Source organism: Podarcis tiliguerta, assembly GCF_965153285.1.
Source record: "Podarcis tiliguerta genome assembly, chromosome: 6".
NCBI lineage: Eukaryota > Metazoa > Chordata > Lepidosauria > Squamata > Lacertidae > Podarcis > Podarcis tiliguerta.
Genome location: NC_139539.1, coordinates 11,319,831 through 11,346,659, shown reverse-complemented (window position 1 = coordinate 11,346,659; position 26,829 = coordinate 11,319,831). Strand labels below are relative to the sequence as shown.

At 44.7% G+C, this 26,829-nt stretch overlaps 1 protein-coding gene and 1 long non-coding RNA gene across 9 annotated transcripts in view; one reads left to right on the top strand and one right to left on the bottom strand.

Annotated features, from left to right (window-relative positions):
• The window catches only part of LOC310680777, a 446,371-nt gene that overhangs the window by 110,100 nt on the left and 309,442 nt on the right, over positions 1-26,829 (bottom strand). The gene's annotated exons all lie outside the window — the stretch shown is intronic.
• The window catches only part of CDH4 (cadherin 4), an 811,352-nt gene that overhangs the window by 502,641 nt on the left and 281,882 nt on the right, over positions 1-26,829 (top strand). For 5 of the 8 annotated variants that reach the window (XM_083447292.1, XM_083447290.1, XM_083447287.1 and 2 more), the window contains one exon: positions 8,043-8,219. In XM_083447292.1, the coding sequence (XP_083303418.1) occupies positions 8,043-8,219 (177 nt within the window). The remainder of the gene's footprint in view (positions 1-8,042; positions 8,220-26,829) is intronic. The other 3 variants (XM_083447288.1, XM_083447293.1, XM_083447291.1) reach the window with 1 other exon arrangement.

Here is a 26,829-nt window from a genome sequence, read left to right as displayed (position 1 = left end):
GATGCATTAAGACACCCCATAACTTAGGTTCACAATGGTGGCTTATTCTGTCCCCTGAAAAAAGCTACAGCAATCCAAAAGGCGCCGTTAAGCTGGTACACAAAATCTGATCTTGTATTATGTAAATGGACTGGTGGTCCACGCTTGGCTGGGTAATAATGTCCAGATGTCTCTCTAGCCAGGGGCTGACTAATAACAAAAGCAGGTTGGCTGGAAGGGGAGAACTGCCAGCTGGCTGGACTGGTTACTGCTAACTGTAGCGTAAGGTGAAAGCTGGTATTGTTTCACACTCACTGGTTCTGCTCTCAGCCAAATGAGGAGGCAGTGGCTTTTGGAGTCTTTCTGCATTGCTCTCCGAGGTAGTGGCAACTGTTAACTAGATCACTTTAGCCTTTATCTCGGAGAAAAATGCAGTTCTGTCCTAGCCTCTGTCTGCCAATGCCGAGGCCCATAGACAAGGGGTCATCAAGCCTGTGATTGTGCACCTGCGATGTCAAGGCAGGTGTTGGCCAGCAAGCAGTTGAGGACCGGAGGCACAGAGATGTGATGCTAGGGATTTAAATGAATCCCGTAGCCCAGGGATTGAACAGGGACTTGTTCTACTGAAGTTGGTTTGGATAAAAGAGCAGGAAGGATTGCCCAAAAAATTTCCCAGAGAGCCAGGTATTCCCAGTGAGGACATGTCAAAATTGTGTGGGTACATATGCACCATTTTTCAAACTTAGGATGTGCTTCACTATGGGATTTGTAGTGCTCACAGTGCAGACCCACTTGTATTTTGTGGTGTGTGCATCCTGCTGTGAAATGTATATGTATGGATGTTTGAGCAATCTTTGCAAATTCTGGTACATGTTGATCCGAGCCGCACCTTGCATAGGTGGGTATGCTGTCACCTAAGGGCACCAGGTTGGTGACCTCTGACTTGGGCCACATCCAAATATTATGGATTTGCATGGGCTTCTGGAGGCCCTCAATATATATATATATATATATATATATATATATATATATATATATATGGTCCAGATAATGGAGAAGCATCATCTAGTCCACCCCAGGTTTATTACAACTGTAGGATCCTGTAGAAAAAGGAAAAGGAAATCTCTATGCATGCGTATAATGCTCCCTTTTCTTCTGTTACTTTCATAGCTTGTTCTTTTTACAGAAAAGTGAATGGATCTGGCACTCAGCCCCACCACCAGTTTTGTTCACACAGTTTACTTAGCTTTTGAACACCAGAGAACATGCATAACTTATTTAAACACCATGGGAGAAATTAATGCTATGAGAACACATTGTCAACAAATGAAGATGAAAGAGAGTTATTGTTTTGGTTTGACATGAAGATATTGGGGGTGGAGACAAGGAGGCTTTGTTGAAAGGGAAGGTTTGTGATTCATGTTCGTTCTCATGTAGTCTCTGTACTTTTTGTATTATTATTTTTTTACACTGGATAAATGCACCAGAGCGCAAGCTTGGATTGGTTCCCTGACACTGCAATCCTATGGAGGGCATTCCAGCAAACGTGGTTCCCTTCAGAACTCCCTCTCTGACATTGGAGACAGTGCTGTGGATTTCCTCAGAAACATCAAATACTCTGGCTCAACTGACACCGGAGCTTCAATGTCTGTAGGGCTAGATAGTAGTGTCAATGACAGTTTGTGTGGGGATGTTTAGGATAATAGGTAAGGAAATATTTGTTAAGTATTATCCTTCCTTCACTCACACTAGTGAGTCAAGTAGCAGAACAAATCCCCTCTATTCACAGAAGCTGGTTGATTAGATACGTTTAAATCTTTACAAGATGATGATGAAGAAGAAGAGTTTGGATTTGAAATCCCACCTTTCACTCCCTTTAAGGAGTCTCAAAGCGGCTAACATTCTCCTTTCCCTTCCTCCCCCACAACAAACACTCTGTGAAGTGAGTGGGGCTGAGAGACTTCAAGGAAGTGTGACTGGCCCAAGGTCACCCAGCAGCTGCATGTGGAGGAGCGGAGACACGAACCTGGTTCCCCAGATTACAAGACTACCGCTCTCAACCACTACACCACACTGGCTCTACACTGCACTAGCCAGATTGATTAATCCAGTCTGGCTTCCCCATATGGATTATTCCTGGTCTCCCCTTCTCTCCCTCTTAAAATACAATAAAGACTCACGAGTCTGTCTTTAAAAGTATAACAATCAGTTGACTCACAAGTTGTTCACAGTACACATCCTAACAGGCAGGCTTTACAATGTGTTGTGTGTTACAAACACAAAACATGGCTTACATCCTTTGGGAAGATGGGCCCAACTGAGAGCCAGTAGACAGCAAAATGGATGAGTCTTAACTGAGAGTTGAATCGAATTGAGACAAAACGGCTGTGTGACTCTGCTTTTATGGAGTCTCACTCATCTGCTGAATCACTTACAGCAGGAACAGAAAGTTACACATCCACCTGTCTCCGTCCACTCTAGAAAATGAAGCATGTTGTAATTGACTGTACTGGTGTAACACACCCCACAGTTAGTGTCATGCTGGCGAAGGATTGGGAAACAGCTTGGATCCCAAAATCATGTCCCTAAACCAGGGAAAGAGTTAGAGCTACCTAGAAGCTGATGACAGAAATTTAAAAAATTAGAGGCAGTGATATGCCATTCGACTCACTGGTTATCTTACTAGGATTTTTAAAGGGCACAGTGCTACCTGAGAATGTGGAAATGGTCACTCATATTTCGACTGCAGCACAATTGACCATTCTTTTAAAAAAGGGACAAAGATAACCCCACCACTGGTTTTTGAAACTGAACTCACACATCTGGAAGAGCTAAACAGAGGAGAGACTCCAACATAATAATTCATTGATAAATGGAGTCTTTCATTCAAACCCAGAATGTATTGAATGAAAGTGATGCAGCTCAACCTTAGTCTCTTTTGGGATGGATCTGAGTTGCATGCCATTGGGGAGATTTGATCTATGTTATCTATAATTAAATATGTCACTGTGGTTTGGCATACACTGCTCATATTCTTTTTTTTTCTTTTTTCATTATCAGTAATGCTTAGGTAGGGCGAATTATGTTCGTGATGCACTGGTGCAATTGCTATTTTGCATGGACACTGACAAACTGGAACGTGTCCAGAGGAGGGCAACCAAAATGGTCAAAGGCCTGGAAACGATGCCTTATGAGGAACGGCTAAGGGAGCTGGGCATGTTTAGCCTGGAGAAGAAGAGGTTAAGGGGTGATATGATAGCCATGTTCAAATATATAAAAGGATGTCACATAGAGGAGGGAGAAAGGTTGTTTTCTGCTGCTCCAGAGAAGCGGACATGGAGCAATGGATCCAAACTACAAGAAAGAAGATTCCACCTAAACATTAGGAAGAACTTCCTGACAGTAAGAGCTGTTCGACAGTGGAATTTGCTGCCAAGGAGTGTGGTGGAGTCTCCTTCTTTGGAGGTCTTTAAGCAGAGGCTTGACAACCATATGTCAGGAGTGCTCTGATGGTGTTTCCTGCTTGGCAGGGGGTTGGACTCGATGGCCCTTGTGGTCTCTTCCATCTCTATGATTCTATGATTCTATGTTTCGTAATTCGGAAACCATGGAAAGAAAAAGGAAAGGAAAAAACCCTGTGAAATGCAATGCAATTGCTTTTCATCCATAGAGCATAGGATGCTATCATGGATGCTGTAGTATATAGAGCCTGCATAGAAGATATTAACATATCAAGGACTTTGTAATCCCCTCTGACCCTATGGTGCTGCTCCCAATAACTGTATTCAACTTTAAACATCTGCAGACTGGTATGTATGTGTATAATGTATGCAGTCTGTGTGCTTTGAATCCTTGCATGAAAGATCACTGCCTGGGTCTTCCTTGACTTTTCCACCTGCTCTGCAATGCCTTTCATTTCCTCTATGATACCCTATCCTCTACTGCAGGGATGAGGAATCTGTAACCCTCCAGATATTGTTCAGCTGCACCTCCCATCCGTCCTGAGCAACGTGAGCAGGGATGCTGGGAGTTGTATCCATGAGGGTCCCCATCTCTGTTGTACTGACTTCTGCAGCATATGTGTTAGCAAGCTCACCATAAGTATTATTTACTAAAAAAAAAATGTTTAATGGGATGTTTAATCTGGCAAAAGAGATGGTATCTGTGAAATACGCAAGGGACACTTGGCAGATGTATAATCTGTAACTTTAAAAAATGAAACAAAATACCTTGATACCTACAACATACCCCTAAGAGGCAAATCAAGGATAGGGATTGAAAATAGAGGCTGCCCCTGGTAAATGGGAGAATTTCAGCTTATTCAGAAGCACAGTTGCTTGAAGGTGGGATGTGGTCATCTCATGCACCTGGACCAGGTGTGAAGCAGAGAGACACTTGTATTTAGCCACTTCCAGTGCAAACTGTGGGGTTGATATTGCCTAGTGTGATGAGAAATCTTGCAAGCAGCACATCCCAATGTCCTTTGGGCTTGGAAAGAGCATAGTTGAAGGAAATTTCCCTTTGGGTCCTGTGGTGCATTTCCAGCCCAATATATCTCAGCAATGAGAAACATCTGATCAATACATATAAGTAAGCCAGCTCCCCTTGCAAGGAAATTATTTAGTTCTATTTATTTCATTTTTAGAAAAAGCACAATAGGCTTCTAGCATCCCACTAAGTTCTCCCCTCCCTACTTGGAGCTGAAAACTGGAAGCATGATGGAAAGCAGTGTGATATCACACTTCTTTCCTCCTTGTATGGTGATGGAGAGGACCAAGCCAGTGGGTGAGGAGGGGAGACCCTTTTGAAAATGCCCAAATTGGCCCCTTAGCTTCAGTGCACACAGCCAACCTCAAAGTCTGGTTGGCAATCTATGCTAATGTCAGAAAACCTCATTACAAGTGACAAAGAGTTATGTTCCACTCACTAGCCATCAAATATTTCTGAAAGAATGAAAGGACCAGGATGGTCTTGCTGAGCCGATACTAATTATTTCTGCATCCAGAGGGCTTTGGGAGTCATGTTAATTCTCAAGTCTCTCTTTAGCCCACATCCATTCCCTGGTGTAAACTTGCTAGAGCACAAATTATTTTACCGTCCCTTCGTAATTTGTCTCTCACTCTTGCATGCCAATTATCAAAACTGACCTAAGCTTCTGCTCTCTCAAGATCCCCCAGCTGGGAATTGCAAACTGATTTTTTAAAGGGGTCCGTTCCATGGAGCAAATGTGGATTGTTTAGGTCTCGAGGATGCATAAATGCATGTCGAGCTCCTGGGTGCCCTTTTACATTTCCTGGTGCCACTTATTAATGAGTATATTCAAGAAGAGGATTAAGCACGGGTGCTAGAAAAGCTCAAAATTTAAGAGGAAGGAGATAAGCACAGACAAGCAAGACTTTGTACTCTTAAGATTTGGAAAGCATTTAGCACCTGTGTTGTAAATCATATTACTAGGAGGGCAGTGGTAGGAAACTGCCTGATACCAATTCAGACTTAACTGCCCATCAAACCCAACATTGTTAGTCCTGACTTAGACTCCTCAAACTCTCAGACAGGTCTTTCACATCATCTGCTACATCAGACATGAGAAACACACACCCCCATGTGTAACTCCCATCATCCCTGACCACTGTCCATTCTGTTTGGAAGTAATGGGAGCTGGAATCTGATAACAGCCAGGGACCATAGTTTCCCCATCCCAGTGCTATGTGATAGTTTTACCTGGAGATATCAGGTAGTGAACCTGGAACCTTCTGCCAGTAAGACACATTGATTTTTTTTAGCCTGTAGTTCTTCCCTTAACAGAAGTTGTGGTCTGATAAGTAGCACATTTGATTTATAAATATGAGATTTGTATTGAAAGCACAGCTGTAACACCCCTGGGTGATATTCAACAAATGATTTTCACTTGGACTCAATCCTTATATTTGATGTGGGAACCATGATAACATCCTTTCATAGAATCGTAGAATTGTAGAGTTGGAAGGGAAACTGAGGATCATCTAGTCCAAATGCAGGAATATGCAGCTGTCCCATACGGGGATCGAATCTGCAACCTTGGTATTATCAGCACCAAGAAACAGCTCTGGGCAAGCTCAGAAATGGAGGAATGATTCTGATTTGGTTTCCCAGGGCTTCAGAGCCAATGCCCCTCTTCCCCATCCCAGTTCTCAAGTGAGCTTGAAGCCTTGAATCTCCTTAAAGAAAGAAGCCCAGTTAAGCCATATGGGTTGTTTAGCCACAGGTTTTTGCTTAAATCAGGATGGCAAATGCAAAATCACACAGTCTAGAAGAAAACACAAACAGCATCTAAATCCGCATTTTGTTTCCCCCCAACATAAACTGAGAGCAGAATTAGAAGGGCATGTCTGGGTGGTGGAGAGATTTTGAGTTCATTGGGGAGGGAGGAATTCATGAAGACCTGAAATTTCCCCTGAACTTTGGCCTGCCCCTTAAGGCCCCCTGGTTCTCTAAAATGAGGAGGAGCCTAGAAGATATGAACAGGAGTCAGAAGCTCATAAGCCTTCAATTCATTTCCAATGCTTATGGAGCAAGTCACACGCTAGGAGCTCTCCTTGGTTCTGAAGCAGGCAACATCCCTTGCTCTCTTCCCCTGTGGACTTCTCTGTGATACCAGAACAGGACAAGCAGACAGAAGCCACTGTCCTGTTGATCAGGCCATTCCAGAACCCTCCCTTGACCTAGATGCAGCCCTGTATCAATGGGGAGTGGGGAAATTTAATTGGGGTTGAGCTGGTGAGCGGAGAGTGCAATTCTGCTGGGTGGTGCTTCACAAGTGCCTTCCCTGTGGGGAACATGCTTGCCAAGTTGCAAGCACCCTTCAGCCAGAAGAACTGAGCCTTCAATACAATCCTGCCGGGTGCTCCTTGTGAAGCACCCTGCAGTTAGCAGGACTGAATCCTCCACTCACTAGCTGGTGAGTGTCGGATTCAATCCTACACAGTTTGACTGTATGCATGTGTTCCCCTGCTGGTAACAGGAGTGCACAATTAAAGTATTGCACTTTGCAGAGGCTGCCTACCTCACCTTTTTCCCTGCTTGATATTCCACCCCCTCATTTTGCCTGCATCATTCTGGGAGGCCTGACACTCTTTGGTTTGGTATTTAGCTGCATCTGGTGCATAAGCCAAAGTCATGTCAATAATAATAATAATAATAATAATAATAATAATAATAATAATATACTGCCAATCACAAGGGCTAATGTTGCACATTTATATTCATTTCTCCTCTTCAAGAGGGTGCTGAGCCCTTGGCACACATGGTCCCATGGTACTTAGTAGGCTAGGTGCCAAATTAAATACATGGGGTTCCCATTTTAAGGACCAGAACCACTGACGATAGACCACACACATAATCATGCCAATCACAGTTTTTACAGTCATCATTTGGAGAGATCTGTGTGGAAGTAAATATAGTTTGAAGCGGAGCTCCAAGACGTACCAAGACGTATCTAGACCCTCCTTTCTACCTAGTGTCCACCAGATGATGGATCTCTTTAGACAGCATTCAGACTGCCTGAATCCCATTCCATGATGACTGCAAATAAGTCAGCAGTGCTTTAAAATTCCAGGCTAGCGAGGAGCTTAATACTGCGTAATGGACCCAGACCTACCACTGGTAACGCCAGGGGTGTTTTCAGCTTGTTTCATTTCGTCCCTGTGATTTATTATATTTATTAGGAATCTGCAGATTTTATCCTCCAAGGGGCTGATAAAGCTTCCTGCAGTTGGCATAATGAAGACAATCCGTCGTGGAAGAAGGCTTGATTGTCTAATGACAGCTCCATACGTGTGGAAAAATGAAGTTGTCAATAGGAGTGCCGCTCGCTTTTGTAATGCAGAAATGTTTGCTTCATTGTAATAACAAAAATACACCCCCACACCCCCAGTTATTTCTCAACCCGAATGAGCCTCAACGTGGTCCCGAGGAGTTGATTTTTCCTTACATGCATTGCACTGTTGCTTTGTCTTCCTTTTTTTGTAAATGAAACTAAGCAAAATCAAAACAATACCTGTTTTCCTCCCCCCCTTCCAAATCAGCAGAAAGGAAAGAAGAACACGTCAGCAGACCTCCTGCAGCAACCGAGCGACACTCTCCTGCCCTGGCGCCATCAGCAGAATTCTCATGGGCTGAGGCGGCAGAAGCGAGACTGGGTCATCCCGCCGATCAACGTGCCAGAAAATTCGAGAGGACCCTTCCCACAGCAGCTGGTTAGGGTGAGTGGGACGGCTGAATAATGGATACCCATGATTGATTGTCGGTCCGATGGCAACCTGCACATTTCCCAAAGCTTGTTTGAGGTGTCGTTTTCAGAGAGGAAGCTCATTTCTCCAACGCCGAAGGCCAAACTCAGTGCGACTTTAGCAGTATACCTGTGCCTTTAAGTAGGTTTTGTTTTTAACACAGGGATGGGGAACTTATTTCCAGTTCAAGGGCCACGTTCCATTCTGGGTGGCCTTCCAAGGGCCACATGGCAGTGCCACATGGCAAAAGTTGGTGGAGCAATGAGTATGCATTTTACCTTTGTACAGTGGGCTAGTTTCCTCCATATGGGCAAGTGAAATGCATAATCAGAGTTGAAGGACGCACGCCAGCCTGGAAGAGGGGAACTCAACAAGGATGCAAAGCAGCACCAGTGGTGGGTGCTTTTTTGACCTAGGAGTGTCCTGAGGGCCAGATAACGAGACATGGAGGGCCACATTTGTCCCCCTGGCCTGAGGTTCCCCTTCCATAACTTAACACAAATGGCTGCTTCAGGAGGGGTGATCCATATTGAGACACTAGCAAGAGGATGAGGGAGGGGTCTTTAGCTCTCCCCACACACACCTTGCTGTGATCCAGATCAGGGCCATAGCAAAGGGGCCAGCAGTTAAAGCCCCTTTACCCCCATGTCAGGGTCCTGATCCATCGGGCTGGCAATTTGTGTGACAGCATACAGACCTGCACTTAAAGGCACAGCGAGACGTTTAATGTAATATGTAGTTTTGTCATGAGTCAGAAGGTGGCTGGCTGTGTTTTGGAGATAGGCTGTTTGCAATTCCAAGTGGTGCGCCATATTTTTGTTGATGCTCAGAGAGCTGTAAGTACTGTTGTATTATTACCATTCTTTCATTTGTATACAGCTTCTCCACACAGAGACACCCTAAGCAGAGCACGTCTCAAGATCAATGGTACAGGAACAGGAACACTTATCAAGCACAGTTGCAGTGAATCTGTAATGCTCTGTTACCCCAGGGAAGCTGTAGCCATTCAGCTGAAGTTCTGCACTCTGATCCAAGGCTAGTGGTTACATGGGGTGGGGGAGAGACACTCCGCACATGCTTAGAGGCATTAGGGATTCTGTTATTACCTTACATGCTCCAGAACCAAATCCCATCATGGACTCCTCTTTTTCTTACTTGCTTACTATCCACCCACTTTTATTTGATGCTTAATTGTTTTTTATATGGTGACGACAGTGAACATGACATTTTACACAGTACAAGGGGACAGGCAGTGGCAGAGCCTCTGCCTGTGCTGCCCAGGGTGGGCGCACTCCTGAGGGGCGTGGGGTGTGGAGGGTGCCCTCCCTGGCGTACAATAGCCACTTGGGTGCATGGAGCAGTGCACACACCCTGCAGCCAGGATTGGAGTGAGCTGCCCATGGGGGCAGAGCAAGCCTCCAATGCGGACATTCAGCACATCACCCGCCCTTGACTGCCAAATGTCCCCCCCCCCCAGCGAAGACACCCGGGGTGGTCTGCCCCCACCACATCCCCCTTCCTCCGCCCCTGGAGACAGGTCCCTCCATATAGGCACTTAAGAGTTCAAAAGCCAGCATGGTGGGAAAAACAGAAGGAGGGAATGCATGGCTGAAGTAGAAAGCAATATAATAATTAATAATATTTTTATTATTTGTACCCCGCCCATCTGCATTTGTTTCAGTTGATTGTGCTTAGCCATGGTTATAGGCTGCACTGCAGCTCAAGGACTCGTTCCAGGTTAGGAGGAAATGCTCAAGAAGGATGCAAAGTGGTGCAGTGGTGAGGGGTGTTGCCTGGGAAGAGGAGTGTGTGGCTGGGGAGGGTGTATGTGGCCTGGGGAGCGCCATACTCAACCTCAGGCCTGAGGTTTCTCCCAAAGCTTTTGGCCTCCTCTGTTCCTTGCCTTTCATTGTCAGCTGCTCCTCTTTTGCTTAGCTCCTTCGGTTCCCAGAGAGGCATTTGCCAGCTGGCACTCATAGCATTACTCACCCTTGTTAATTGGCCCTGTTTGATGGCTCATCCCAACAAACTTCCCACTAGGTGCATAGTTGTCAAAACTCTGTAACTGGCCATTACCCCCTTCAGCAAGTTAGAAAGTTTGTGATCATTCCGTGACATCAGCATCACTAATGGTGCGCTTGGAAATGACAGGCTACAAGCAGAGACTTTTAAGTTATAGTCCAGTTCACTTACAAGATGGCACAGGGAAGTTTGAATGACGCAGAGTACATATGGATATGTTTGCTGTCAGTAGCCAAAGCAAAACAGAAACCCACGCCGTGTATCTTGCATCTACCAGGCTTTCTATTTTGGAAGCAAAAAAAAAAAAACAACCTCCCAAAACAAATATTGTGTAAAACAAATGAAGGAAGAAGTAAAAGCCACCGGCAAACATTTTGTCAAGTTGTCCTCTGGAAGAAAATTGCAACGTAATTGCAAGAAATTTTAGAAAATAATTGGAGAAAATGAGGGTGCATCATTTGCATGCCTTGTCAGGAAACAATACTTCCCGAGTCCTTTCCAAGATTAAAATGAATGCTGTCATTACCTGCTCCATACTGATTAGCCATTGCCTCGCTAAGCACATGACACTCGGAAGCGAAAAGTGGTTTGTTAAATCCCTCGGAGGTACGCGCAGTCTTGATAACATAAATTACATCTGAAAATGTATACTCTCCTTAACCCAATGCATTTCCTGGATGACACATGAAATATAACTGGGGTGTCTTGAGTGCTAGAGGCCCACTCACGCAGCCTTCTTTCTGCCTTCCCCCATGCGCCCTGGAGAGCCACTGGGACAAAAGATCACATGGAGATGTGGTCATTCCAGGAAGCGCTCCCAGGCTGGAAGCCCATTTAAAAAGAGACACTGTGAAAGTCCTCAAGGAATTCACTGGGAAGAAGGAAAGACCAGGTCACCTCATAAGGGTGATCAGATAAATGACACCTCGCCCACCTCCCTTTTCTAGCCACCCATTTTGGAGGCATGTTTGCTTCGCTCCCAACTCCAATCCTATTGAATAAAACAAAACAAAAAAAACCCCAAAGGTTCTGCAGAACTTTAGTGCTGCTTGGAGCTCTACCACCATGGCTCTTCTGCTTTGGTCCACTGCCAGAGAATAGTCCCCACCAAAGGACACTTTACCCAAGTTTCCTGCAATCGTGGAACCTGGCCCTCTCACCCTTCCATCACACAACCATCTGTAGGGAGGGAGGAAGATCATGGAATCGTCAGTACCTGGCAGTGTCCTGGCAGCTCCCTTAAGCCACATGTAGAAGATGAAAAGGCTGGGCAAGCCAGGCTTCCCTTTCCTAGCAGGCACTGCAGCTATCTAATGGTCAACAAAAGCTCCTAGGAAACATCCCATGGCTGGAGACCTTGGACAGCTTCTCACTTTCTGGGTAGGATTGGTGTCTGATCTTGCCAACCATTCCAGTTTGATGCAGTAATAGTCTCTGCTCACCCATGGATTTAAAAAAACACAAAGAAGGGAAATAATTGAACAGGAGCTTATAATGCAATAGCAGTGCTATTTGGAATGGCTAACATTTGCATTTCCATCTTTGGTGAGCCAGGAACAAGAAGACACTAGGCCTCTTTGGGCATTAGGACCATGTGGAGACAAGTGTTCTAGCCTGCCTTACTTTGTCATCATTCCCATCTCATGGAGCACACCTGTGTTAAGCAAGGGGCTTCCTGGATGTGCAGAGGCTCTCTGGGAAATTTGGAACCCTGGAAAGCCAGAGTTGTGAAATGCGCAGGGAACCTCCATGGATTTTCCTCCTTCACAAAAACAGCCTCCATGAGTGGAGGGTGATGGGAATGATGATAGTGGAGGGGTGCAGCTCATAGCTGTCAACTTTCAGATTTGAAAATAAGGGATCATCAGCCTCAAAAATAAGGGATCAGCAGCCTCACCTGTCCCGGGGACAATCTACGGGATATCTAACAATCCGGGATAGCAGCGGGAAGCAGCGGGAAATGGCGCTGGAATAAGGGAATTTCCCGCAAAAAAAGGGAAGGTTGACAGCTATGAGAATACTGATGAAGCATCTTTAAAAATAAAAATCAGTTTGAATAGTTAAATTATCAGTATCCAAACTTAAATTTTGAGAAGCTGACAGATACTCAGAGTCTGATTGGAGTACAAGTTGAAATTGTCATGGTTAGTGTAGCGCAGAACTCGTAAACATTCTGCGGGGATTGATCATGCTCACGGTAAGCTATCCTGCATCAGAGAGTTAAGAAAGCAACTACAATTAAGAATTGCCAGCAGTCATTAAGCAATTAAGTTGAGTAATTAATTCTGTAAGGTATGGATTCCATGATTGGCTGACTCTGTCATGTGCGCAGAGGCATTGAAAAAAGTGGCAGCGGAGAATAATCCTTGGGTTGCAGTGGAGCATAATTCTTTAGTTAACCCCTTCTTCCCATAAAATAATTTCCAGTATGCTTTCCACTGTGTAACTAAAACTGTGACCCTCACAGCTACCAAGTCTTAAGCATTCTATTTTCTGCATGTATGAGGCATAAACAGACATAACTAAAGGTGAGAGACGTAAGCCAAACTCTGTGTGGTCAACACCAGGCAGTTTGATTTTACTATAAGCAGCTCTGAACCAGGTTACCTAAGGGACCACCTTTGTCCAACTGCACCCCACAGATGGAGCACTGCTGAGAGCAGCACATTCCCAGGGCCAAGTTTACATATAAGCTAAACAAGCTATAGCTTAGGGCCCCACTCTCTTGGAGGGCCCCCCCAAAAAAATTAAAGAAAAAAATCTGGATGTACATTTCCAAAATATAAGATAAAAAAACAAATAAAATAAAACCTACATACAGCAACAGTGTTTTGTGTTGTGTAGGCTCCTATGATGTAAGTAATGGGCCCCGCCTGCTAGCCTGCTCCCTAAATTATCACTGGTTTGCTCATTTCAATATATAGGGTGCCTACATTCTGCGTGTGCAAATGGCTCCAGGGCGGATACTAGCGAGGGGAGGAGGCGCATTGTGCGCCCCGACACTCCCCACTATGGCGGGCGCTGTACTGGCTGTGACGTCGCATGGGGGCGATATGTGCATTAGTCACACACCGTCCCGACGTCACCTTCCTGCCCGCTGTCAGATCGCGGCTCTGGAGATATATTTGTTTTAAATGTCGCAATGGTTTTGCGGCTCCCAGTTTTCTTTTCTTCGGAAACGGGTCCAAGTGGCTCTTTTTGTCTTAAAGGTTGCAGACCCCTGGCATAGGGGCTACTAGAAACCAGGCTTTTAGTGTTTCAGCTCCAGCCTTCTGGAATTGGTCATCAGCTGAAATTAGGCATCATGATGTTAGGTGCCTACTGAATATATTTCTCTTTCCTTTGAGGTTTGGCCCAGCCATTTATAGAATATTAATTGCCCATGAATTTTAAATACGGTTTTGCTGTTTTTAGAGCTTCTGGTTTTGGGGAAAGTAGCTTGGGGCTGGTGCGAGGGCTTGGGCTGGTGTGCAGCACATATCCCACATTCCACATGAAAAGATGTTTTGCCACCGGGTGGGGCAGATGAAGGTGTTCTCCTCCCAGCGGTCATTCTTTCTCTGGTCACTGCTGTGGATACACAACCTGACTGCCTGTCTCTAGGAACTGGGGTCATTCGCAGGGGATCCTACACAGCATTCATGTCATGTCTGCAGACATCTTTGTAATGGTCTGCCAACTGGTCTGGTGCCTAAAGCCAGCTCCCTGTAAAGAGATCCTTGAGGATCCTACATTGTTGTTGTTTAGTCGTTTAGTCGTGTCCGATTCTTCATGACCCCATGGACCAGAGCACGCCAGGCACTCCTGTCTTCCACTGCCTCCCGCAGTTTGGTCAAACTCATGCTGGTAGCTTCGAGAACACTGTCCAACCATCTCGTCCTCTGCCGTCCCCTTCTCCTTGTGCCCTCAATCTTTCCCAACATCAGGGTCTTTTCCAGGGAGTCTTTTCTTCTCATGAGGTGGCCAAAGTATTGGAGCCTCAGCTTCAGGATCTGTCCTTCCAGTGAGCACTCAGGGCTGATTTCCTTAAGAATGGATACGTTTGATCTTCTTGCAGTCCATGGGACTCTCAAGAGTCTCCTCCAGCACCATAATTCAAAAGCATCCATTCTTCGGCCATCAGCCTTCTTTATGGTCCAGCTCTCACTTCCATACATCACTACTGGGAAAACCATGGTTACATTAAATCCTACATTAAAACAGCAAATAAAACAATCCCAAACAAAACATTGCAAAAGAAAGTCAGTATAAATTCAAAGCAATATAATTAACAGGAAACTAAAACGTTACCTTAAAGGTTTCAAAATGAAGCTTTCCACTTGAAGTAAAATAGCATGAGCAAGAACTGTGAACTATCTGACATCAAGTGTAGTTTGACTCATAAAGTACTACTCTCTTTAATGTACCATTTAGGACAAAATTGTATGTCTTCAGAGACCAACCACCATTCAGTGCTTTTTCAGATCCTCATGATAATCATCACCCCAGGGTATTCTGTTGTCGGAAAGATCTAGGGGAACAGTTCTGATCTGGTTTTGAAGACTCCTGTTTGTCAGGCGTCGGAAACCTTGACTTGATTGTGGCATTGCCTGGAAGTTAAACTATCTGTAGCCCAGGTGTCTCTCTCCAAAGCTTCAATGAGCTTTCCACATATGCAGTAATTTTATGTATCCATTTATTCTTTACATTTATTTATTCTCTTCATTTATACCATGTTGCTACGGCAACTTACCGCGAGAATTGAAATAAAGAGATAGCTGCTTCCTACTGACCTGTCTTTTCTGACAGGGACAATCTCTCTGAACCTCCATTTCCCATTCATGTGCAATGAAATCAGTGTATGCATGAGAGAGAGAGAGAGAGAGAGAGAGAGGAGGAGGTTCAACTGTTATGACTAAGGATGGAGGAGAAATCTGATTCTTTTGCATTTAGAAGTGGACCTATCTGATTTCCACTTTGTGAAACAACCCAAGAACTGAAGCACAACCGTTCTTCAAACTTCGGACTTCTCCAGATTTTGCAGTGCAGTTCTCCAGTCAAGTGATATGTACAAAAATTCATATGCTGGGGTAAAATGTTCATTAAAATGTATATATTCATGGGGGGGAGGCTATAAAAATGCATTATTGAAGGAGAAATTGCTCTGCAAAAGTTGAAAGTCACACCAAAATGCTAAGGAATCTTTGCTAATGACTTAATTTCACTTTTTGCCAAGTTATGTGGAAATGTAGAGAAGTGGACTTAATATTTTAAAAATGAGAACCTTGAGCAAACCAAAACTGAGAGAATCCTAGGTATCCCATTCATAAACAACAGCAAGGCACAAACACTGAGAGCATTTTACAGTGCGCTTGAATTTGCCTTCCCTGCAGCTGCCTGCATCCTGTTTCCCATTTTTTTATAGGTCAAACTAATTTGAAATTCATGGGCAAATCTTTTTTTGGCTCCCTCCCCCCATCATCCGGCTTTCTATTGTGAATACAGAAAGTTCCATTTTATGGGAAGTTGATTAGCTGCTTGTCAGTATTTGAGCGAGGCTCCGCCTGAATGAAGTTTCAATCCTTGCCAAGGTGAATAAAGCTGGATGGCCTCCACATAAGCCCGAAGTACAGCCCCCTTTCCAGTTCTGCTGGGATGAGCAGTAATTCTCTGCTCATTAAAGCGTTCCATTCTTTGGGAAAATATGGTAAACGAAACAAGACGTGCCACGCTATTCTTGCAAACGTATTCAGCCCTCCCTGTCAATTGCAATCCCTCTTCATTCCATGAATTTACTTTCCGAGCCTCAGCTGCATCTGATGGGAGGGCCTTGATGAACCAGTACGCCAAGGATGCAACAGAGGAGAGGCTACGATTCATTTCAGACAGCAACTTTGGGCAGGAAACTCCTTCTCTGACCTATGCACAGACATTCCCACATGTACATGGTTGTGGTTGTTGTGGATGCGGGTGGTGCTGTGGTCTAAACCACCGAGCCTCTTGGGCTTGCTGATCGATAGGTCCGCGGTTCGAATCCCCACGATGGAGTGGGTTCCCCTTTGCTCTGTCCCAGCTCCTGCCAACCTAGCAGTTCGAAAGCACACCAGTGCAAGTAGATAAATAGGTACCGCTCTGGCGGGAAGGTAAACGGCATTTCCGTGCGCTCTGGCTTCTGTCATGGTGTTCCGCTGTGCCAGAAGCGGTTTAGTCATGCTGGCCAAATGACTTGGAAAGCTGTCTGCAGACCAATGCCAGCTCCCTTGGCCTGAAAAGCAAGATGAGTGCTGTAACCCCATTGTCACCTTTGACTAGACTTAACTGTCCAGGAGTCCTTTACCTTTACTTTACCTGTGGTTGTTGCATTTATATCCCACCTTTTCTCCAAGGAGGCATATAAGGTGGCATACTTAGTTTCCCCCTCCCCATTTTATCTTCACAACAACCCTGTGATGTATGCCAAGCTGAGAGTGAATGAGTGGCCCGAGAGCACCCAGTGAGTTCCTGGCTGAGTGGGCACTTGAACCCTGGTCTCCTAGCTCCTAGTCCAACACTCTGGCCATACAGAGCCTGCTGTGCCTATAAATGTATGCAAAAGGCATTAACTCGGGGTGGAAATATGGAACATTCCACCCTGCCAATCCACTCTAGAGATGACGATGAAAAGGAAGATTTATATGCTGCCCTTCATTACAAGATTTCAGGTGGTTCACAAAATAAAATACAGGATAAAAACAAGTAAGTAATTAAAAACAAAACAGCAAAACAATAACCCGCCCCTCCTTCCCACAGACACATTTAAAAGGCTGTAGAATATTCATTAGACAAAGACCAGGTTGAAGAGGAATGTTTTCACCTGATGCCTAAAATATATATAATGTGTTGTGAACGCAGATTTAAAACTGAGCTCTAGAAATGCAGTGAGCCTACGTAAGTGTGAACACAGCCCGGGAATCCAAGCGCAGTGTTCTACCAACAAGTCCTGTCAATGGAAGGATTTCTGTTTAAACAGAAGAACATAAGAAGAGCCTATTGGATCAAGCCAATGGGCCATATAGTTCAGCATCCTGTCCTCATAGAATCATAGAATCATAGAGTTGGAAGAGACCACAAGGGCCATCGAGTCCAACCCCCTGCCAAGCAGGAAACACCATCAGAGCACTCCTGACATATGGTTGTCAAGCCTCTGCTTAAAGACCTCCAAAGAAGGAGACTCCACCACACTCCTTGGCAGCAAATTCCACTGTCGAACAGCTCTTACTGTCAGGAAGTTCTTCCTAATGTTTAGGTGGAATCTTCTTTCTTGTAGTTTGGATCCATTGCTCCGTGTCCGCTTCTCTGGAGCAGCAGAAAACAACCTTTCTCCCTCCTCTATGTGACATCCTTTTATATATTTGAACATGGCTATCATATCACCCCTTAACCTCCTCTTCTCCAGGCTAAACATGCCCAGCTCCCTTAGCCGTTCCTCATAAGGCATCGTTTCCAGGCCTTTGACCATTTTGGTTGCCCTCCTCTGGACACGTTCCAGTTTGTCAGTGTCCTTCTTGAACTGTGGTGCCCAGAACTGGACACAGTACTCCAGGTGAGGTCTAACCAGAGCAGAATACAGTGGCACTATAACTTCCCTTGATCTAGATGCTATACTCCTATTGATGCAGCCCAGAATTGCATTGGCTTTTTTAGCTGCCGCGTCACACTGTTGGCTCATGTCAAGTTTGTGGTCAACCAAGACTCCTAGATCCTTTTCACATGTACTGCTCTCAAGCCAGGTGTCACCCATCTTGTATTTGTGCCTCTCATTTTTTTTGCCCAAGTGCAATACTTTACATTTCTCCCTGTTAAAATTCATCTTGTTTGTTTTGGCCCAGTTCTCTAATCTGTCAAGGTCGTTTTGAAGTGTGATCCTGTCCTCTGGGGTGTTAGCCACCCCTCCCAGTTTGGTGTCATCTGCAAATTTGATCAGGATGCCCTTGAGTCCATCATCCAAGTCGTTGATAAAGATGTTGAATAAGACCGGGCCCAAGACAGAACCCTGTGGCACCCCACTAGTCACTCTTCTCCAGGATGAAGAGGAACCATTGATGAGCACCCTTTGGGTCCGGTCAGTCAGCCAGTTACAAATCCATTGAGTGGTAGCAGAGTCAAGACCGCATTTTACCAGCTTCTTTACAAGAATATCATGGGGCACCTTGTCAAATGCCTTGCTGAAATCAAGGTAGGCTACATCCACTGTGTTCCCTTCATCTACCAGGCTTGTAATTCTGTCAAAAAATGAGATCAGGTTCGTCTGACATGACTTATTTTTCAGAAATCCATGCTGACTATTGGTGATCACAGCATTCCTTTCTAGGTGCTCACAGACTGTTCGCTTAATGATCTGCTCCAGAATCTTCCCTGGTATTGATGTCAGACTGACTGGGCGGTAATTATTTGGGTCCTCTCTTTTCCCCTTTTTGAAAATAGGGACAACATTTGCCCTCCTCCAGTCTGCTGGGACTTCGCCTGTTCTCCAGGAATTCTCAAAGATGATTGCCAGTGGTTCTGAGATCACATCTGCCAGTTCTTTTAATACTCTTGGATGCAGTTCATCTGGCCCTGGAGACTTGAATACATCTAAACTAGTCCTCACAGTGGCAAACTAGATGCATGTGGGAAACAGGCGAGCAGGACCCTAGCACAAGAGCATTCTCTCCTCCTATGGTTTCCAGTAACTGATAACCAGAGCAGCTTCTGTCTATCTGGAATGTCTCGCTTAAAATGGGACACTTGGGGAGGTATATAAAGGTAAAGGGACCCGTGACCATTAGGTCCAGTTGTGACCGACTCTGGGGTTGCGGCGCTCATCTCGCTTTATTGGCCGAGGGAGCCGGCGTACAGCTTCCAGGTCATGTGGCCAGCATGACTAAGCTGCTTCTGGCGAACCAGAGCAGCACACAGAAATGCCGTTTACCTTCCCGCCAGAGTGGTACCTATTTATCTACTTGCACTTTGACGTGCTTTCGAACTGCTAGGTTGGCAGGAGCAGGGACCGAACAACAGGAGCTCACCCTGTCGCGGGGATTCGAACCACCGACCTTCTGATCGGCAAGTCCTAGGCTCTGTGGTTTAACCCACAGCGCCACCCGCGTCCCTCAAGAAGGCATATAGTAGCCATCAATTGCCCTCTTCTCTGTGCACAGTGAGACTTCTTCCCTTTCCTCTGTTCCTTGCATAACCCCATGCCCTACCATAATCTGCTCCAAAGGGTTGAAGTAACCTTTCCAACAGGTGTGGGGAGCATCTGGGGGGAGAAGAAGGAGGAGAATGTTCCATGGCTCCGACAAAAATCCATGCTTCAATGGAATGTCCGTGTTGGACTCCTCCCTAAGCACTTACTTTCTATGCTATTTTATTGCGTTTGACAGTCTGCCCATTCGCATACCTGCTTCTCTTTGCCTCGAGCAGAACCATTTGGTTCAAGCAAGGGAAGTCAAAGGAAACTTGAGCCCACCTCTGATTGGCTACGAACGTTCCAGCATCTCTTTGAACATCCTTGAAACAACTGCCTAGGAAAAAAAAGAGAGGTGGAATTATCAATCACAAGCCCAGTGTTCTCAATGTATCTTGCTGTTTGGAACTTAACATTTCAGTATCCATTAACCTCTAACTGTATGAGGGGGAAAACAACAGATGGTATTTGCCTGCAGTCAAGCGATGTTTGTTGAGTGAAGGCCCAGCAAGCGTTCCTTTAAAAGGTAATAAAGGACCTTTCTTTTTACTAAGGAAACGCTGGACAAAGGCACAACAAAAGCAGACCACCTATAATTTTCTGTCGCCAGTCAAAATGAACAGGAAAGTCCTTCTCTCCCTCAGGCTCAGTTCTAGGCTGCATGCATGCCATTCATTTGAAGCGCATTTAAAGTGCAGGGCTTCTCCCAAGAAACCTGGAAATGGTATAGTTTCACCTTTGCAGAACTACAGTTCCCAGCACCATTGACAAACTGAAGTTCCCAGGTTTCTTTGCATCTGCAGGTGCTGTGGTGAATGGTCTAGATCAGTGTCTTGTTTCTGTAATGGACTGGAGGAGAGCCAATTGATGGAAGCTTAATACAGATAAGAAGGGACACAGGTGGCGCTGTGGGTTAAACCACTGAGCCTCTTGGGTTTGCCGATCAGAAGGTTGGCGGTTTGAATCCCCGCGACAGGGTGAGCTCCTGTTGTTCGGTCCCTGCTCCTGCCAACCTAGCAGTTCAAAAGCACGTCAAAGTGCAAGCAGATAAATAGGTACCGCTCTGGCGGGAAGGTAAACGGTGTTTCCGTATGCTGCTCTGGTTCGCCAGAAGTGGCTTAGTCATGCTGGCCACATGACCCGGAAGCTGTACATCGGCTCCCTTGGCCAATAAAGCGAGATGAGAGCCGCAACCCCAGAGTCGGCCATGACCGGACTAAATGGTCAGAGGTCCCTTTACCCCTTTACCTTTAATGCAGATAAGACAGTTAGTGGATCTTTTTAGACTGGATGGATTAGATGTGGCCTGCTCTGGATGGAGTTACACTTCCTCTGAAGAAGTAGATACATAGCTTACTGTCCCAGTTAAACCCCTATCCAGACAGGAAGAGCCTAATTTCCATGGTCTACACTTTAGTAGCTTCTAGGCTGGATTACTGCAATGCATTATATGGGTGGCTGCTTTCGAAAGTGGTTCAAAAGCAGCCACGCAGGTGGTGCAGAATTCAGCAGCCAGATCGTTGACCAGGGCATGGCAGTTCAAACACAGAACACCAATTCTGGCATGACTACCCTGGCTACCAGTTAGTTTCTGGACTCAAATCAAATTGCTCATTTTGACCTATAAAGACTGTTGCGGCTTATCACCCCAATATCTCAAAGACCGCCCCTCCCCACGTGAACTGACCCTGCAATTGTCATCTGAGACCCTTCTTCATGTGCCACCTCCACAAGAGGTCCAGAAGGCGGCAACATGAGAACGGGCCTTTTCAGTGGTGGCACCCTGCTTGTGGAATGTTCACCCCATGCTTAGTATCATCTTTATCTATTTCAAGGTGCCAGGTAAAGACATGTCTCTTTACCTGGGATTTTGGTCCTTGATTTGAAAGGTTTCAGGTAGTTGTGGCCTCTTTTAGTAGGGCAGGATCTGTATTTTACCTACATAGACGTATTTCACAGTTTTTATTGGTTTTGTTTACTACAACTGGCTTTAATATTTATACTGTTTTGGCAAGCCACTTTGGGTCATGACGGAGGGGAAAGAGACATTATCTTTATCACTCCACCACCAAAAAGTTCCTTTTCCCAGTGGCCACCAGTTGCTTGTCATTGGATGTAGCATCCAGAGAGGGGCCTCCAAAGATGTTCTCCCCCTGCAGTTCTTGTACTAAATAAATAAATGGAAATAATCATCTCCAAGAAACGTCCAATGCTTGAGTGGCTTCTCAGCTGAATGTTACACGCAGGTGCAGATTCCAAGAATACCATTAGCATCATTCAAGATACTGCTTTAGTCATACTCTTTCATTACACTTGGTGCCCTGTGGCTTCCTCCTTGTTCCTTACCATGAGCAAAATAAAATAATAATTGTTGTTTAGTCGTTTAGTCGTGTCCGACTCTTCGTGACCCCATGGACCAGAGCACGCCAGGCACTCTTGTCTTCCACTGCCTCCCGCAGTTTGGTCAGACTCATGTTTGTAGCTTCGAGAACACTATCCAACCATCTCATCCTCTGTCGTCCCCTTCTTCTTGTGCCCTCCATCTTTCCCAACATCAGGGTCTTTTCCAGGGAGTCTTCTCTTCTCATGAGGTGGCCAAAGTATTGGAGCCTCAGCATCACGATCTGTCCTTCCAGTGAGCACTCAGGGCTGATTTTAGATCTAGATGCTGTCTAGGTTTGTCATTAATAATAATAATAATAATAATAATAATTTAGATTTTTATACTGTCCTTCATTATATAAGATCTCAGGGCAGTACACAGAATAAAATGCAGGATAAAAAGAAAGCAAATAAGTAAAACAAAACAGCAGAACATTAATGCCCCCTTCCCACAAACACATTTAAAAGCCAAAGGCCATTTAATTAGCCAAAGGCCTGGTTGAAGAGGAACTTTTTCGCCTGGTGCCTACAAATATACAATAAAGGCACCAGGCGAAACCACAAGTCTACCAATATCAATGTCTAATGCTAAGAGAATTCTTAGGGTATTCAAATCTATGCACTCAGAGGAGAGGGAGGTTGTTGATGTTCTTAAAAAGCACAGCAACATCATATGTAACATAGCATCATCTGTAATACACTGTTAAGCCACAGAGGAAAAACAATGCAAAGTCTTGGCTATGTCCTAAGGTTCATCAGCTGCTGATAACTTGTCACAGAAGAGGCTATCAAAGTGTGCATCTTGAAAATCCCCCGGCTAAAGCAGAGCTTAACTCTTGTCGCTGAGCCAAAGCATGAATCAAACAAGGCATTCTCCGTGTGGAAATCTTGGCTTTCCCAACAAATAGCATGGGATTTCTCAATAACGTTTCAGAGAAAATCCTCTGTTCTTCAAAGAGTAATGTTGCATGCATCATGTTTCAGGTCAGTCAGGCTGAAGGCACAGAAAGTTTTTGGCATGTGGATTTTTCTGAAGGTGGATTTGGGGAGAAATTAAGTTTGGTTTGGATCTTAATGCAAACCTACCAAAATGACAGTTCGCAAACCAATTCGCAAACCGAAATCCTTGAACATTTGCTCCCCCCAACCAAAGGAGGCTCACAATAAAACATATATTAGAGCTATGTGTGCACAGAAAGTCATAGATTAGCGGAAACCAATGTTTAAAAAATGCATTGCATGAGGGGTAAATAGCTTAGAAATGAACATGTTGGGGGAAATTGTATGTGCATCTATTAGAAGAAATATGCATGGAAATGCATACAATTTTTCTGCAGACATCTCTAAAAAACTGCAAAATATAAATAAATTGCAAAGTGATTCAGAGATGGAGTGAACTGAGGCAAGACTGGGAAAAAGTAGAAACTGAAATTGACAAATATGTCCATCCTTGTTGAATGTAGGCCTTTTAAGACTATTTTTTAAAACTTATTTTTTAGACACCTCTGTGTACCTTGCATGCAGCAAATGTGCGCTGTTGCTATGGCTGCCAGTAAAAGCTTTTCCTAAGCTAATGGCCAATTAAGAAAAATTGTCCAGAATACCTGTTTTATCACGTGCATGTCAGTGCTGTGCTTTCTCTCAAGCTAATGGACAATTAAGAGAAATAACTGCTTGACAATATAGATTTATTAATGCGGAGTCAAAATTAGTGATGTGGAAAAGCAACCTCCCACTCACAAAACACACACACATCCCAGCTTGTATTAAAAAAAAATTTGTGCTTTTCATGTGTTGCCTTAAAATGCTTGGAAAAAATCTAAAGGCTTGTTTTTCTCCTGAGCATTTGAAAAGGAGGGTGGGGAGGGGAAAACCTCCAAGGTTTTTTACCACCTTCCCTCTCCCTTGGTAAAAAAAGCTAAAAGTCATCAAAGATGACTATGGGGTTGCGGCGCTCATCTTGCTTTCAGGCCGAGGGAGCCAGCGTTTGCCCCCAATGGTCTCATCATATATAGCCAAGTCCAATTGGCTTCATGGCCCAGCTCCAAGTTTTGGTGGGTCCCGGACAAACTGCTCTCAGTGGTTCCCCCATGGGACAATTGGTTGTGGCTTCCGATAACAAAGGAAGTTAAAATGGAACAAAGTGCTTTGAAACCCAAGGTTTGGTCCAGCATTTTGCATGGTGGACAGGACTGCAGGAGTGTCCTGCCACACTGTGGTTGCTTAAGGTTGCAGAGTGGTCATTGTATATATATATATATGTGTGTGTGTGTGTGTGTGTGTGTGTGTAAAGTCTCCAGAAACTGATAATATTATTAGCAGTACCTAATGCACGTTGCGGTATAGACTTGATAATGCAACCTGGACCCAACACCACGGTGATTAAGATTATGCTTGTTTTGTCAGTCACAGGTAATTGAAGCTTCAATCTCAGCTTCTACAGCAAAGAATTGCACCAAGAATTCTTTCTTTCTTTCTTATCAGCACAAAATGTACAAAACTCCTGCATAAATTAATGGGGAAGAGAGGGAGAAAGAGAAATGACTCATCTAGCTGCAATGTGCTTGCGATAAGTCCCATTTCCTGGGAACAACTAGGGACAAAAAGCTAGGCTGGAACAGGTGTGAATTTAGGCCTCTGGGTATGATCCCTAGCACTGGGGCAGGATTCGTTTTGCTGAAGGCATCTTAAGAAAACAAGCACAGAACATCAGTTGTCATGGGGTTGATTTACAGTGGTACCTTGTATTGGTTCTCAACGCCTTGGTACTCAAACAACTTGGAACCCAAACACTGCAAACCCAGAAGTGTTCTGGTTTGCAAACTTTTTTTCAGAAGCCGAACGTCTCCATTTTGAGTGTTACACTGAGGTCTGTCTGTTTTTGCTATTTATTTTGAGTTTTAGTTTTTGCGGCTCTTTTTTTGTGACTGTGTGGAACCCAGTTCAGCTACTGAGTGATGAATTGTATGACTGCAGTACATTGTTTATTGCTTTCATTTTATGGATCAATGGTCTCGTTAGAGAGTAAAATTCATGTTAAATTGCTGTTTTAGGGGTTGTTTTTAAAAGTCTGGAACAGATTAATCCATTTTGCATTGATTTCTATGGGAAAGCATGCCTTGGTTTTGGAATGCTTTGGTTTTGGAACGGACTTCTGGAACGGATTAAGTTTGAGAACCAAGGCACCACTGTACTGGAGTGCCCCATGGCAGAGGTTCTTTATATAGATCAAAGGACATTAGTAAATGTTGTGGTTCTAGGGATTGCTTGTGTGTAAATTGCCTTGACTCGTGGTTGTCTTGCATGGTTGAACCCTTTCTGACAGAGCAGCCTCTATCTCGTGGCTACCTCAGTTGCTGGCAGAATCCGTCAATGGGCGTTTCTTAAACCGCTTCCAACATAAAAGCTGCTTCACGCCCAGTCTCCTCCCCCATTGCCTGCGCGCAAGCTTTTTGCGCGCTGTGGGTGTGGGTAACGGAGCACTTGTCCCCTCTCCGCTTGTCTCCTGTGAAGAGTCTTGGAGCCAGCTCTCCGCTTCCTCTATCTCCTCCCCTTCTCCACTGGTGTTACGCTGATTTCCTTCCTCAGCGTATGGGCTATCCCTCCTCCTACTGGTACCCTCTCCACCATCGTCCGAGAGCCCTCTCACCTCCTCCTGCTCCGATGGCAGTTCCCTGACAGTAAATAAATATTAAGGATGAAGAAATCGCTATTGTTGATGTCATCCCCAGTTGGTTTATAGATGTGATCCAAGATGACCAGAAAGTGTCAATGGAAGTGACCACAGCATTGCCAGAGAAAGAGAGAACAGGTTTCGAAACCTGAGCTTTGTACAAGTCAAAAGTGATCAGCCTTCCTAGGAGCAGTGTCTAAAATATATTTTTTTAAATAAATAAATTATAATTTTCATTGTTACAAATTTTTCACATTCACCCAAAAAACAATATATTAGTCATTGACTTCCCTTACCCCCTTCCATGGTTCATGCTAGTTGACAGAGTCATAGAATCTTAGATTTGGAAGGGACATGGGGGTCATCTAGTCCAGCCCTCTTCAATACAGGAATCTCAGCTAAAGCATCCAAGACAAATGGCTATCTAACCTCTGCTTAAAAACCTCCAAGGAAGGAGAGTCCATCACCTCTTGTGGGAGTCTGTTCCACAGCTGAACTGCTCCACCAGTTATCCATCTGGTGTATTTCTCCCTTGTTGGTACTGTTCCCTCCCTTCATTTCTGAGCGTATACCACTCAAGCTGCCGTAGTTGTGCAAAGAAACAAATTCTTTTGATCCCTGGGGACATCTGACTCAATTATTCCTAAGAGAAGGGCTAAAATAATTTCTAACAATCCTCCATTTAATGATGTGGCCAGCTTGAAACACATCAGAATTTGGAATCTTTCATTTTTTATTATTATTGTATTCTGTTTGGAGCCACCCAGAGTGGCTGGCGAGGCCCGGCCAGATGGGCGGTGTATAAATAATATCTTCTTCTTCTTCTTCTTCTTCTTCTTCTTCTTCTTCTTCTTCTTCTTCTTCTTACTCTTGCACAGGACTTCTCGTGACGAGACCAACTAGTTGGATCCAGTTAGTTGAGTCTTTTCCAGTCCTGCCTGGCGATGTCAGAGATTAAATCTGGGGCTTCCTCACATCCAGCAATTGCTGAATATATTGCTTTTCCACAAATAGGTCAGTGTCACGATTGCTGATATTTGAACCCCTTGCAGGCATGGATTCTTCCAGTTTTTTTCCACCCGCGAGCAAATTACCACCCTGAAATCTGCTAAGAGCTCTTTCAAATAAAAGACGATCAGCAACAGAACTCCAGTGCTGCTGTTTACTGGACATTAGACATACGTACTTTGCACTATGGAATGAATAATGCATCCAGCGTTTGAATTCCTCTTAACAATAGCATTCAGGACTATATTATAATTATACCTATTGTACTTCCTTGTATTCAGACCTATGGGGATTTTGCGCTGTCCTTGCTG